Source organism: Ammospiza nelsoni, chromosome 2 (assembly GCF_027579445.1).
Source record: "Ammospiza nelsoni isolate bAmmNel1 chromosome 2, bAmmNel1.pri, whole genome shotgun sequence".
NCBI classification, from domain to species: domain Eukaryota; kingdom Metazoa; phylum Chordata; class Aves; order Passeriformes; family Passerellidae; genus Ammospiza; species Ammospiza nelsoni.
In genome coordinates, this window is record NC_080634.1 from 32,897,439 (window position 1) to 32,910,412 (window position 12,974).

Here is a 12,974-nt window from a genome sequence, read left to right on the forward strand (position 1 = left end):
TGATGTGATACCACAGTCCTCTTACTCCAGTACACCGACACAACTGGTTCATCAGGAGGATATATCTCATTTTTCTGGCAGTTTTGACAGTTGTTCACTTGTGAGCCATTCATCCAGCAAAGAACTCAAAAAGGAAAACTTCAAAAGGTTTTCACTCCCTGTGAAAACCTTTTCTGCTGGGTCACTTCTGTTCAGATGATGCCCACAGAGAATCTTATGATGTTCACAGAGAATTGTTAATGCATGTAGGAGGTAACTAGAACCATACTACACTTGCATACAGTCCATGAGCATAAGAGACCTGATGAGCACAGGCTGGGGAGGCAGTCAGATCACCAGGCAGGTAGAGGAAGATTGGCCTATGCTGCTCTTTGGATGACTGTGATCCTCCTGCCTGCTGAGCTGTCTGCTTCCAAGTTTTAGTTCTTCTTTTTTAAGGGATTGTAATTGTTCTACCAGTAGTTTCCCCTTAAGACCTAGAGCTACTGACTATTAGCATATCAAGAGTTAACAGTTAACACCTCTTTCTCCTCGTGGGGCAGTTTTAGCTAATGTGTTTCCTTGACCCTTAACAGATAGTTTTTTTTTTTTTTTTTTTATGAGACTGAATGAGTTTTTGAATCACAGATATCTCAGTCTCCAAGTTTTGGGTTGCATTTGACAGGTGTATCTGATGCAATGTGCTAAACAGCACATCTCTGAACAGAAAGTGCATTTGAGTCCAACTGTGTTAGCCACTGTCTACCAATCCCTTAAAGCTGGATGCACAGGTAGTGCTTTACTCAGGGAAACTCTGGGGCACTTCACAGAGATGCTTTCTCCCCCACCAGACTACTTGGTACTATAACATCCCACCACCAAAAACAGAAGAGGTCTTTCTCCTGGATGTGGAAACAGTACCAAGACAATGTGATGGTGTCAGGAAAGAGTTTGACATACATGTGTCTGTCAGGTATGAGATCCTCTTTCTTCAGTGGAAAAAAGTATGAACCCAGTTGTATGACTAGAACCCCATGAAAGCCTCCTGTCTGTAGAATCACAGACACAGGATTACTTTCTTCTTGTCTATAGATCCCAAAGAGATTGCTAACTAAGAATGAAGGCCAGGAGAAGTGTGGCAGTGCACTGGTAGTGTCTTGCATGACCACAGCAACCAGCTCAGCAGTCCCCAGAGCACCAGCAGCTGAGCTCCCATGTTGGCATCCTGGGCTGAACCAGCCCTGAGATGCATCCCCCTGTAGTGTGAAGCACTGCTGGAACAAGACAGCAGAAACTCCAGTCCCTATCCATATTTCACTTGCCTGCAAATGTCTAGAGTGAGAGTCTTGATCCATATCATCCATGCCTTACTGTCCTTACTGAAAGAGAACATAAGCAACATTTCCACTCTCAGCCTGTAACAGCAAAGGTCATTTCCACCTGTTGGAGAGGGCAACAGGAAGCCATATTATTTCCACATTAACCATAACACATTTGCTGTACAGTCGCTGTCCATAGATGGGGACCAATTTTTGTCCCTTTGTCCCACCGGTTAGACATACGGCTGAGCCTTCATATCACTGTAGGGCAGAGCAAAGTTTGGAAGTGTCCATTTGTATCTCCTAGAAATGCTGTGCTGCCTTCCACATCTAACCTGCTTCTCTCCTGACCTCCTTCAGATATGTAGGGAACCGTGGGACGAGTAACATGGCCCTGGTGGAGGTGGAGATGCTGTCAGGGTTCATTCCTGTTCAGAGCTCTGTGAAGGAGGTAAGACTTCCTTTGGCTTTCCTTGAGGATATCAAAATCTGTTTTCCAGATGTAGCTCAGTCAGAAATATCCAAACATTTAAAAAGTGTCGTAGAATGGTAATTACAAGTGAAGATATAACAGGCTATTTCACAAGGCAACTTTCCACTTGCACAAGTGGTTGTGCAGTTTTCATGTTCATAGTGAGGATTGCATACACAGGAAGGGATCAGAGAGAAGATGAAAAAGCACCTAGTTAGAATCATCTGGCATGCATTGGGCCCCTTTGCACTTACCAGTGCCATTTTTAGGGATATTCCATAAAGTGGTGTTGAATCCCATAGTGCTGTTCAATGACATGCTCCAGTGTTCCACACAATAGCTAGAGAGATCTGACATAGCCTCATACTAACCAGTTTTCCCTTTGCTACAAGCGATGACAGTAGGAACATGGTCCAAGGACACTTGTACCAAAACTGAAAACTGTCTTCTAAGGCTTGATGTGCTCCCAGCAATCTCAATGCCACGGAAGGCAAACCTGACTAGTCCTCAAGCTAGGCTAAGTGCTTTTGTCAACAGTGGTGCACTAACAAATTCCAAACCTGCTGTGAAACAGGGAAGGCCAATTAGCCAATGTTAACCAAGCTTATCTCTTGCCTTCCTATACAGCTGGAGAAGGTACCCCTCGTGAAAAAGACGGAGATAAAACCAGACAAAATCACAATCTACTTGGAGGAGGTAAGAGGAAGACCACAGGGAACTGCCCATTCATGTAGTAGCAACAGAAGTACTTTGCATGGGGACTTTTGCAGATTAGAAATACAAACCTCTAGGCTGGTCAAGCAGGCTAAACTTTTCACAGAAGAGGAAGAGGGTGGAAGAACCGGGAAAGGAAGAAAAAAAAACCTCTGATGCAGAAGGAGTGAAGTTAGTATGTAGGTGATTTTGAGATGATCAGTGCATTTCTGCTCACTTCCATTCTTCTCTTCAGCTGGGTGAGAGTTCCCTAAAGCTTAACATCCCAGTGGAACAAGATGTTGAAGTGCAGAATCTGAAAGCTGCAACAGTGCACGTCTATGACTACTACAAGCCAGGTGAGATTTCACTGACATTGGTGTAAAGTAACTATTGTACCCCCCACTCAGACATAATTATGGCTGTGACCCTAATTCTCTTTAACCCCCTTATTCCAGTGCATGTCCTCCTGCAATTTCAAACTTGGGTTTCCTCTGTACAAAACTTTAATATTCAGGTACCCAGTGGCCTAGAAAAGTTCTTCAGACAAGGCTGCCTGGCACTAGGATTATGATGTGGGGTGTTAAGTGCGCCATGACTGTTTTTTTTTTTTTCATCTAGCTTCAATATAGAAGACTTCTCTCACAATTTGCCATGAGTTCTCCAGCTTTTAAGCTCTCTTGGGAATACTTAGGCACTTATTGAAAATCAGTATTATGTAGTGCTACCCTGATCCACTAGAAGGCAGAATTTAGTTGTATGCATTTTATGGCAAGTGTAATAATCCTACCATCCATTGTGTCCCGTCATGCCTCAGAAAAAAATAGGAAAATAATTTGTTACCCTTTAAAGCTCTAAAAGAATTATTAGCACAGAGAAGAGAGACTTTGATTATATTTTGAGTCTTTCTGATTATTCTGTGCTCAGTATGAGACAAAACAGCAGATGGAACATTAAGAATTATTTTTAAAAAAAAATTGAGAACAAAATGGAAAAACTGCCACTGGAGATTTCAAAAGCTGCACTATGAGTCGTATACTAAATTCCATTCTTGTTCCCCTTTCCACCGTGGCAAGAAAAGGATACTTTTTAATCCAGCTATTACAGAGCTAAATATTGACACCTAATATGCTCTCCCTCTGCTATTTAATCCTGTACAAGAATTTTTGTGCTTAGTACATACAATTTAAAGAGCGTTATCTCACATGAAAATACTAATTATCACTAAATAAGCCAGGCTGTCAGGACATGCTGTGGAAAGGTTTTTTATTTGCAAAAAATGTCCTTGCATAATAAGGCATCACAGTGCACAAGGTGATCTTTTACAGCTGTGTGGAATACATGTTGTGGCCACAGATTGCTGGCCTGACCCACTAGAGACATTTCTTTGCTCCTGCATTCACGGTCTGAGGAGTGAAAAATTAAGGCAGTGGGTTGGTTGTGCTACAGTCCTGCAGCTCACCACCCTGTCCCTCTTGTTTCTACAGATGAACGCTTGGCAAGAGAATATGCTTTCCCCTGCAGCTCAGGTTAGTGCCAACAAGCTTCCAGCCGGGACAGGGCAGAGGACTGGTGGTAAGCAGGCAAAGCATCTCCCCCCTGCTCTGCATTTAATCCTGTCATGTGATGTAGGGCCTTCTTGGACTGCAGGTTGAATTGGGATCTACTTACTGGTTGTGGGCACAGTTTCTAGCCCAGGTATTAATCTCATTGTAGACTAAGGCTTGAGCATACCCTGGGAGATTAAAATGATCTCTTTTTATTTCATTTCCATGCAGTCCTCACAGTATTCCAAGTCTAAGCACAACCGAAAATGCCTATGTCAATGATAAAAAGATGTCACAACTCATCCCATAAGATCTCTTAGTCCGCAGACATTTTCCTAAAAAGTTATCAGGCACTTTGCATTTTCTTTCCTCTTTCTTTCTACAGATGCCTCAAAGCAGGTTTCCTCCTAGTATGCTCTGACTGCAACCTGAGTTTTCTGCCTGCATAGAGAAAACTTCATTGCTCCAGCTCTCCCCTTCCCTGCTGTGTTGGAAACACCCTATTTCCTTTGCCGTATGTTTCCATGTGAAAACTGGCTTAATACGCATTATTTTGGAAGCAGGTGAAATAAAGCATGTTGAACCTGGAAAGAAGGCAGTGACTTGACAGTTGATGAAGATTTCAGTGCATGAAAAAGAGGGAAACACTGTGCATGTTGTGGTTACATACTTTGCATTTGGTCAGCATAGTGATTTAAATCTCTCTCATCCCCAAGTCCCATCTCTGAGCTCCCTTTTCAATTCAATTAACTCAATAGCTGATCTTCAACCAAATTCCATGGAAAAAAAACCCCTCATTTTTAACCCTGAGCTGGTTTATTACGTGATCCATTTTTCTGTCACAACTCAAGAGTAGGAACAGGCAAGGGAATGCTGAGGAAGAAATACTTTACCAGTTCATTCAGACAGAAAAGAACTGTACAGCAAAGTCTTGTGAAGGGAGAGCATGAAACCAAAATAACACTCACTACACATTCACTGCATATTTAGACTCTGACAACACCTAGTCCCATCCTATCAAGACATTAACCCAAATGACTAATCCTTACCTGTGGCACTACTTAAAAAAGACAACAATCTGAGGAATTTCAGGATGCAGCACATGCAACAAGACAACAGAGTGTATGCAGATGGCCCAGAGGGATTTGCAGTGCCATTAGGGAGATAGCACTCATAAAAAGGGGGGTACTGGATAAGAAAAAAATGGGTACTAGTTTCACAGAACTGATTGCCAAAAGATAAATTACCATGACAGTCATATCAAAAATGTATTAAGGTATGAAGTAAGGTATGAAGTCAACAAGCCCAGGGGCAATGGAAAAGTAGTGAGCAAGATAAGCTGGGAATCTGGGAAGTGATGAGCTTCTAAACAGGAAGTACTTTGGGAGAAAGAAAAGGGAAAAGGAACATGAAGTGAAGCAGGTCGTGTGACAAGGATTGTTTGGGTTATCCCTGTGTAGTAGCCCTTTGCCTGATCAACACAGTTTGCAAAAGGACAGCAAATATTTTTTGTTTTCTCTGACCATTCAGAACAATTGGTCCATAAAGTGAGCAGAACCAGCCCTTCCACATGGGGACAAAAGGAAAATAAATGTCTCACAGCAGTGCTTAACAAGCATTTAGAGGAGGTAGAAAACCGGAGGAACCAAGTGATACATTCTGTGGACAGCTGATGCAAAAAGTAGATAGGGTTGAGTTCAAGGAAGCAAAAATATGAAGAGACAAACCTCCAAGGATTGTTCCTCTAGCATTGTCCCTTCCCAAGACATGGTGGGAGTCAACCGAGACTGTTCAATGGTGCTCTGCAAAGGGAGCAAAGTGAGACCTGTTGCCTGTCCTGGTTGCCTTCTTGGCAAGTCTCTTCCTCTGGATATTTGGGATGGACTGGAAGAGCTTTGGGGTTAAAGCCTTTTGACGTGTTGAACTTCAAATAAGAATGTTGTAAATAAAACCTGAAGTCTGTAACCCAGCATGCTCACTGTGTCCGTGAGCCAGGCTCTCCCCTCTGTAAATGGACATGTGCCAAGGATCTGCTTTACAGTTCATGGGATCAGATTGCCATGAAATTAGATCCTGATAGAAGCAGCCCACCAAGATTCCTCTGCTTCTGAAGATAGGATGTCTTGGCACCTTGTACCTGTGTGGGGCAAATAAGTGAGAAAAACAAGTGTGTGAAATATGAATACAAACAGGTATTTCCAGGCTGTGGTTTCAAATCAGATAGATATTATTCAGCTGCAGATGAGGGGTTGAGGAAGCTGGCAAAGCAGAGAACTGAAAAAAAAAGCTGCTGTGTGGCAAGCTCCCATAAGATAGGAAATGTACAGCAGAAGTCAGTGAACTCTTTGCCTCTTGAATTATATATTAGGGAATGCAATAAGTGGCTAATTGTGCTGGATGGACAATCTGATGCATGCTCAGTTCTGTGGCTGTTGAAAAGTGCTCTCTGTCCTTGGTGACATCCATAGGAAATACCTTCCAGGGCAAGAAAGGAACCCTTGAAATGTGTAAGCAAAGGTAGGGCAGGTGGCCAGGAGACTTCCTTCCACCACCTCACTACAAGCAGCTGTGTGGATCTTGGTTGCCCAAATAGCCTGGAGACAACTGGGAAATTTCCTGCAAAGTTTTGATGCTTTAATCCATGAAAAAGAAGGTCCAGAAGAGCATCGTGCAGGCAGCAGCTAACAGACATTCTGGTCACCAGCATCTCAGACAGCAAGGGATTTTTCTGCAGGAGGATGACTGTAAGCACACAAGATGGCCCCAAATGGATTCTGACCTTGTTAGGGCATTATTTTACAAATAAATGGCATATAAAAAATCTGTACATGAAAAAAGTAGTCTGTACAATGACCAGTCCACAACAAGAGACAAGGTGCTCCTTCTGAGGTACCTGAAGGTGATGGTCTCACTTCCAGGCTGAAGTGAGTATATGGGTGTGGGAAAGGGAAAGAAGACAAATGCAGTTACATAGACTACATGTCTGTCTGTATGCCTGTACTATAAGAATCTGTACGGCACATATGCAGGCTCATGCTTATGCTACGTGCTGTTTATTCACCTGTCTATAAGGTTCATTTACTGCCACTATGTTCCTGATAAACTGGAAAAAAACCCGTGAGCTCGGAAGGTGCACTTTTCCTGCAGGGCCACTGAGTGTCACCATCACTCCGTGGCTTGCTCTGCAAGATGCCGTTTCTCCAGGGAATAAATCTCCGTTTCTAAAACGGGCTGGAATGGAGGGGAAAAAAATCATTGGAATGAAAATGGGCTACTTCTTCCTTTTTCCCGGAGCTGGGAAGAGCTGCACCTGAACCGTGAGCTATCTAGGCAATGAATTCTGCCTTATGTGTAGGAAAAGCATTTGACAGGTTTCCAGCCAGACCCTCTAAACCATCTTACAATTTGCAGCATGATCCTCAGTGACAACAATTATGGCACTGAACAAGTGCTTTATCGGGAGACACTAAAAAGGCTGGATCTCACCATTTGGGAAGCAGCATAGATATTGGCCAGGTGCACTTGCTTTCCCTGAAACTATTAAAGGCAGGTGAACCTCGTGGAATAAAAGGTCCAGTGGCTTCCTTTTTCCTGGGTCAGTGGAGGTGAGTGAGAGCTTTCTTGTTTCACACCCCAGCAGTAGCAGAGTGGTGTGCAAGTCCACAAGAGACACGTACACATAGGTTAATGCTTCAGAGACACCCACATCAGCACAGTGTCACTGGCCTGGTCCTTTCCTAAGGATCAACACTCAGACAAATGCATTTTCATAGGTGTCAGGTTTTTGGCCCTATAAACCTTTCATCTTGCTGACTAGACAGACCACAAAACAAAATGAACAATAATACAGGAAACAATTAAAATAATTTATTAAAAATGTAATGCAGGCTACTGTGATCAGATACCTTGTGCACATAAACATACTGATTGCATTTGACTGGTTTTGTTTATACCTACCTTCTCTCCATTTGATCCGCCTTGATCCCTCCATTTCCCTGCCTGTGATTTTTACCCCAAGCATACTATTGCAGTTTTGAAAACCCTAAAATTCTCTTTATCGGTTCCAACATCCCCTCACAGCTGCTAACTCAGTAAGTCCTAAAGCCTCTTTATTGCAGTATTTTCCCCTAGTCGTATTGCAGTAACTGCCCTTCGTTTGCATACATTCCAGAGTTTCCTCCTTTGAATCCACTTCAGTGGGTTTTGCAAGTGGGACAAATGGCTTAGTCGTTCATCCAGTTGTTGGGGCTTTTAGGCGGGGTTGATTCCCGGGATTACTGTTTGCTGAGTTTCCTGCCTTGTCATTGTTTCTTTGTTCACTGTCTGACCTTTTGTTTTGAATAACCTTAAATATCTCCTTGAAAATCAGCCAGACAGTTTTCCATCTGAATTGAAAAAGAACCCTCAGCATTTAGAGCAAGTATGTTTGGTAACAGCCCAAATGCCCTCCTGTACGGTGTGTTTTGCTGATTGTTAGGCAGCAGCAAATATTTTTCTGTGATTCTAAGTCAATGCGAATTGACTGCAATTCATAATGGGAATTTTTTCCTGTGAACTGATAGCCCAGCACTGTCATTACAGAGCCACATGCAACTTTCTTGCAACATGAAGCTCAAAGATGCTATTTGCAGGAGTATTTATGGTGCTCATAGCCTCAGTGGTGCTTGAGCTTCTGCCCCTTGTACATGTGGATGGAGCGTGATTCATTCCTGTTTGTCTTTTGCTGCATCCCACTTGTCCTTGGTGCTGGCATTCTGAAGGGAAACTCACCAGCTCTCATCAAGATGAGCCACTGGTCTGACCCGGTGGGCATTTATTTTCTTAGAAACAAATATGTTGATCGTAAAATCATAGAATGCTTTGGGTTGGAAGGGACATTAAAGATCATCTAGTTCCAAACCAACTGGATATGGACAGGGACACCATCCACTAGACTGGGTTGATCAAAGTTATTTCTCGCACATCCAACTTGGACTTGAACACTTCCAGGAGTGGGGCATCCACAGCTTCTCTGGGCAACCTGTGCCAGTGCCTCACCACCCTACAGGAAAGAATTTCTTCCTAATAATTAATCTAAACCTGCTCTTCTTCATTTTGAAGCCATTGCCCCTTGTCCTGTCACTGCATGCACACATACTTCCTCTTCACTTACCATCTAAAGATGACAACATTACAGTTCAAAATTCGTAAATTTGCCTTAATCAACCACTCATACCGTAAGCCAGGCAACTGACAGGCAACAAACTGATGCTCTTTGAGAGTAATCAAGAGAAGCAAGGTCCAAGTGCTTGCACAGCACAGCTTCCCTTCTAAAAGCTGCCAGCGAGCTCCGGCACTTTTTTTTTAATGTTCATGCAGGCTTCTACTGTGCACCTCTACGTGTGTACACATGTAGAAGGCAAAAAACTGCCTGCTGTGTCCTGTTTGTTCATCAAAGCTTGTTGCAGGTACCAACACAAAGAGTTTACAACCTACATTCTTCTCCCGGGCAGCTAGCGACAGGAGGAGAGAACATAGTCTTTAGCTGCTGTGCCAGGGGAGGTGTAGGCTGGACAACAGGAGGAATTTCTTCATAGAAAGGGTGATTCCACATTGGAATGGGCTGCACAGGAAGGTGGTGGAGTCACCATTCCTAGAGATGTCTAAGGAAAGACTGGATGTGGCACTCATGGTCTATTGACATGGTGGTGTTCGGTCACAGGCGGGACTCGATGATCTCAGAGGTCCTTTCCAACCGAATTGATTCCGTGCTACACAAAACGACTAGCACTTAACAAGGTTGGTCAGTCTCCAGAAGGACGCACGGCGAAGCGACACCCGGCACAGGGCACACCCGCTCAGGCTAGCGCAGCACCAGGCTGTGACTCCCCTCAGCGCCGTGACGCCTCGGTGCCAGCCAGCCCCGCGGGCACAGCAAGAGCCGCGGGCGAGGAGCGGGGCCGGCTCGGGGCCGGGCCGGGCGCTGCTCCGCCGTTCCCGCCGCCGCCCGGCTCGCTCCCGTCACCGGGGCAACGGGCAAGCGGCGCCCCGGGAAGGCACCACGTGCCCGGAAGCGCCTCGAGGGAGGAAGTGACGGAGCGCCGGGGGAGCCCCAGAGGCCGAGATTAAAAAAAAAAAAAAAAGGAAAAAAAACCCCGATAAAACCAACAAAAAAATCGAAACAAGAAAAGCAAAAAAGGGATTAAGAAAGAGGGACGCGGGGAGAGGGGCGGGTGGAGCGGGCGCGGGTCCCGCCCCTTCGGGGCCGCCCCGCCAGACCGCGGCCCCGCCGGAGCCGCCGCCAGGTCCCGCCCCCGGCCCCGCCCGCCCCGACACCGGAGCTGCCGCCCCGCCCCGCCCGCTCGGCCGGGCCCGGCTGCCCGCGCGCGGGGGGCGTGTCGGGCGCGGTGGCGGTGGCGTTGCGGGGGCTCCGGTGCGGCGGCGGCGGCGGCAGCGCGGGTCCCGCGGGCGGGCGGGGGGCAGCGGAGCGGAGCGGGGCAGAGCCGCGGCGGCTGCAGGTGAGGCGGGGCCCGGGGCGCGGGCGGCCGCGGCGGGGAGAGTTCCCCGGGGCCGGCGCGGGATGGAAGTTGACAGCGGCGGCGGAGCAGCCATTGTCTGGCCGGCCCGGCCCCGCTCGCTCCCCCGGGCAGCCGCCGCCCGGCCGGCTCCGGGCATCCTGCGGCGCATCCCGCCTCCCGCCGCGGCGGGGCTGCGGGCTCGGCACGGGCGGGCAGGGCGCCCGCACGCCGTGTCGGATGAACTTTGCTGCCGGAGTTGCCGGCGGCCTGGGTGGCTGCAGCCGCGCCGTCCCCTTCCATCCTGCCCTCCTTCCATCCTTCCTTGCCTCGCTCTCTCCCGCCGCCGGCCGGGCGAGGCGCCTGGCGGGGAAGGGCGGGCTGAGCACCGAGGGGTGGGGACCAGGTGGTGCCCGGGTCCCGCAGTGCTGGAGCGTCGCACCCACTGCTGCTTCCAGAGCATCCCAGAGCAGGCAGCTTGTCCCGGCAGTTCCACACCTCTGCTTGTGTGGCTTGGAAACTGTTGTAGAGACATATAGTAGCAGCAGCGAGTATGCTGTAGTACGGGATGCTAGCTTTGCTCCTCCAAACCTGTGGAGTAAACCCGTGTAAATCTTACGTGTTTCCTAACTTAGTTTCTCAAGGATGAAGTGACAAAACCACTTAGGAAAGTTAGAAAATGTTATGCAGGCAGCAGTCATGTCCCCGGGGAATGGATGGGGTGAGCAAGTCAAACTTTTCAACCTCCTACCTAGTGCTTAGTGATTAGAGTATTGTTTGGCTTGACTTTTGTCTGCCCTTGTGCTTGGGAAGGGTCAGGAATGGGCCACCTGTGGTATTCTCGTTGTGTGCTGGGAGCAGAAAGTGTGGGTTAGGCTCTGGAGTGGTCCATGTTCTCATGCTTGTACTGCTGCCTGAACCAGTTTTCTCCCTTCTCCTTCCCGTCATTTTTGCTGTGTGGTCATTCCTGCCATGGTGCTAAAACGCTTTTGTGTCCTTCTGTGTCTGCCTTTTAGGGATGCAGTTCTAGCTATTGTTCAAAGGTTAATTTCCAGTAGTGGCCACGTTGTTAACTGTGTGTTGGTTTTCCTTTTTTGGTTTGTTTGTTTGGAAAATCCATGGTTTAATAATTTTTAGTAGGTTATCCATCTCACGGAGCAGCTAGCTGAGTCAAGTGATGTGATAGCCCAGTGATCACTAGGTTTTTGTAAGAGGAAAGTGCTTGGGGATGCAGTTGGAGGAGGGGAGAATGTGTAATTCTCCTGTTTTGTGTGGAAATGGCCTGTGTTTGGATCGGATTACACTAACATGGAGCTGCATCCCTAGATGAACTTGCTTGAGGAAATGCTGTGCCTTTTCACTTTTTTGTTTGGAAAGAGTTTTGCTGGATAACTCTCCTTGCTGTAAGCGACTTAAAATTCTTACTGCCCTTCTGCAAAGTGAGCGTATGCTTCTCTGTCCACATCTCCAAAAGGCCTTCTGCCTACAGAGAGAGCAAAATTTTTCTATGCCTCATGCAGAGGTGTTTCAGTAAGATTCTGTTTATGCTAGGATTTTAATAAGATCTAGATCAATATGGAACTCTCAAAAATGCTGGAAATCTTAGGAATTGGTGGTGCTGCTTCCTGAGGAAACACAGATTGGTGGAGCAGAGGACCAAGGCAGAAGCCTGGCTTCTCCTGCTGAAGCTGTTGAGGACAAGGGTATTTGCTGTAGCTAAGGTGATCATCACTTACATCCTTTCCTCTCTCATGGGCACTTGTGGCATCACAAGTAAGGTAGTTCAGTTCTGTGATGTGACAGAAAATAGGGTTTTAGGGTATCTTTCCTGCAGCTACCCAAGTTGATCTAATGAGCCCTAGAAGGGAGGTGAAGGAGGAGGATCTGCATTGGGATATTGAGGTGGGCAAGGAAACATAAATTGTCTCCTAATGGCATCTGAGCTACTGGAGAACTTGGTGTAATGTGTTCATGTGCATTTTAACCCCACTCAAATGACTTTATTTATCCACCACAGTTTCATTCTTTCAAAAAGTCGGTATTCTTCCCCTTCTCAGTGTTTATTTTCAGGCCTCATTTAATTTTTCCTCTCTGGGGAAGATCTTTAAGGCAGTTGCTTCTGCAAGAGCTTTTGTATTCTGGGTAGGTTTATTGACAGGCTGTTTCTAGCTGAAATAGAGTTGTGCCTGAAGACAGTAGTGGCCAGTTAGGAGGAGGTGTGTCTCAGCTGAGGAGAAGGTGGCCACTGCTGAAGCAGTGCAGGAAGCCAGTTTTCCTCAGCAGGGAGATGCCTGGGCAGGACTTGAGGGCAGAGGTGAAGATGATTTTGGAAGACCAGACTGGAGCAGCAGCACTCTGCTTGCCAGTTAAAGAATATTTCAGATTTTGAGCAGTAGGTTTGAAGCAGCAGTTCCCTGATTTAGCCATCCATTCTCTGCAGAGTTAATGCTGTTGTCCTACTTTAAAGTCA

At 46.5% G+C, this 12,974-nt stretch overlaps 1 protein-coding gene across 2 annotated transcripts in view; it reads left to right on the forward strand.

Moving 5' to 3' along the window:
* LOC132086266 (alpha-2-macroglobulin-like protein 1) overlaps positions 1 to 4,604 on the forward strand; it is a 28,454-nt gene extending 23,850 nt beyond the window's left edge. The window contains exons 32-37 of one of the 2 annotated variants that reach the window (XM_059491811.1): positions 831 to 952; positions 1,659 to 1,749; positions 2,398 to 2,466; positions 2,720 to 2,822; positions 3,951 to 4,038; positions 4,396 to 4,604. In XM_059491811.1, coding sequence (XP_059347794.1) covers positions 831 to 952; positions 1,659 to 1,749; positions 2,398 to 2,466; positions 2,720 to 2,822; positions 3,951 to 3,997 — 432 coding nt within the window. In that variant the 3' untranslated portion in view covers positions 3,998 to 4,038; positions 4,396 to 4,604. The remainder of the gene's footprint in view (positions 1 to 830; positions 953 to 1,658; positions 1,750 to 2,397; positions 2,467 to 2,719; positions 2,823 to 3,950; positions 4,039 to 4,395) is intronic. The other variant, XM_059491801.1, reaches the window with a different exon arrangement.
* Positions 4,605 to 12,974: the final 8,370 nt, after the last annotated feature.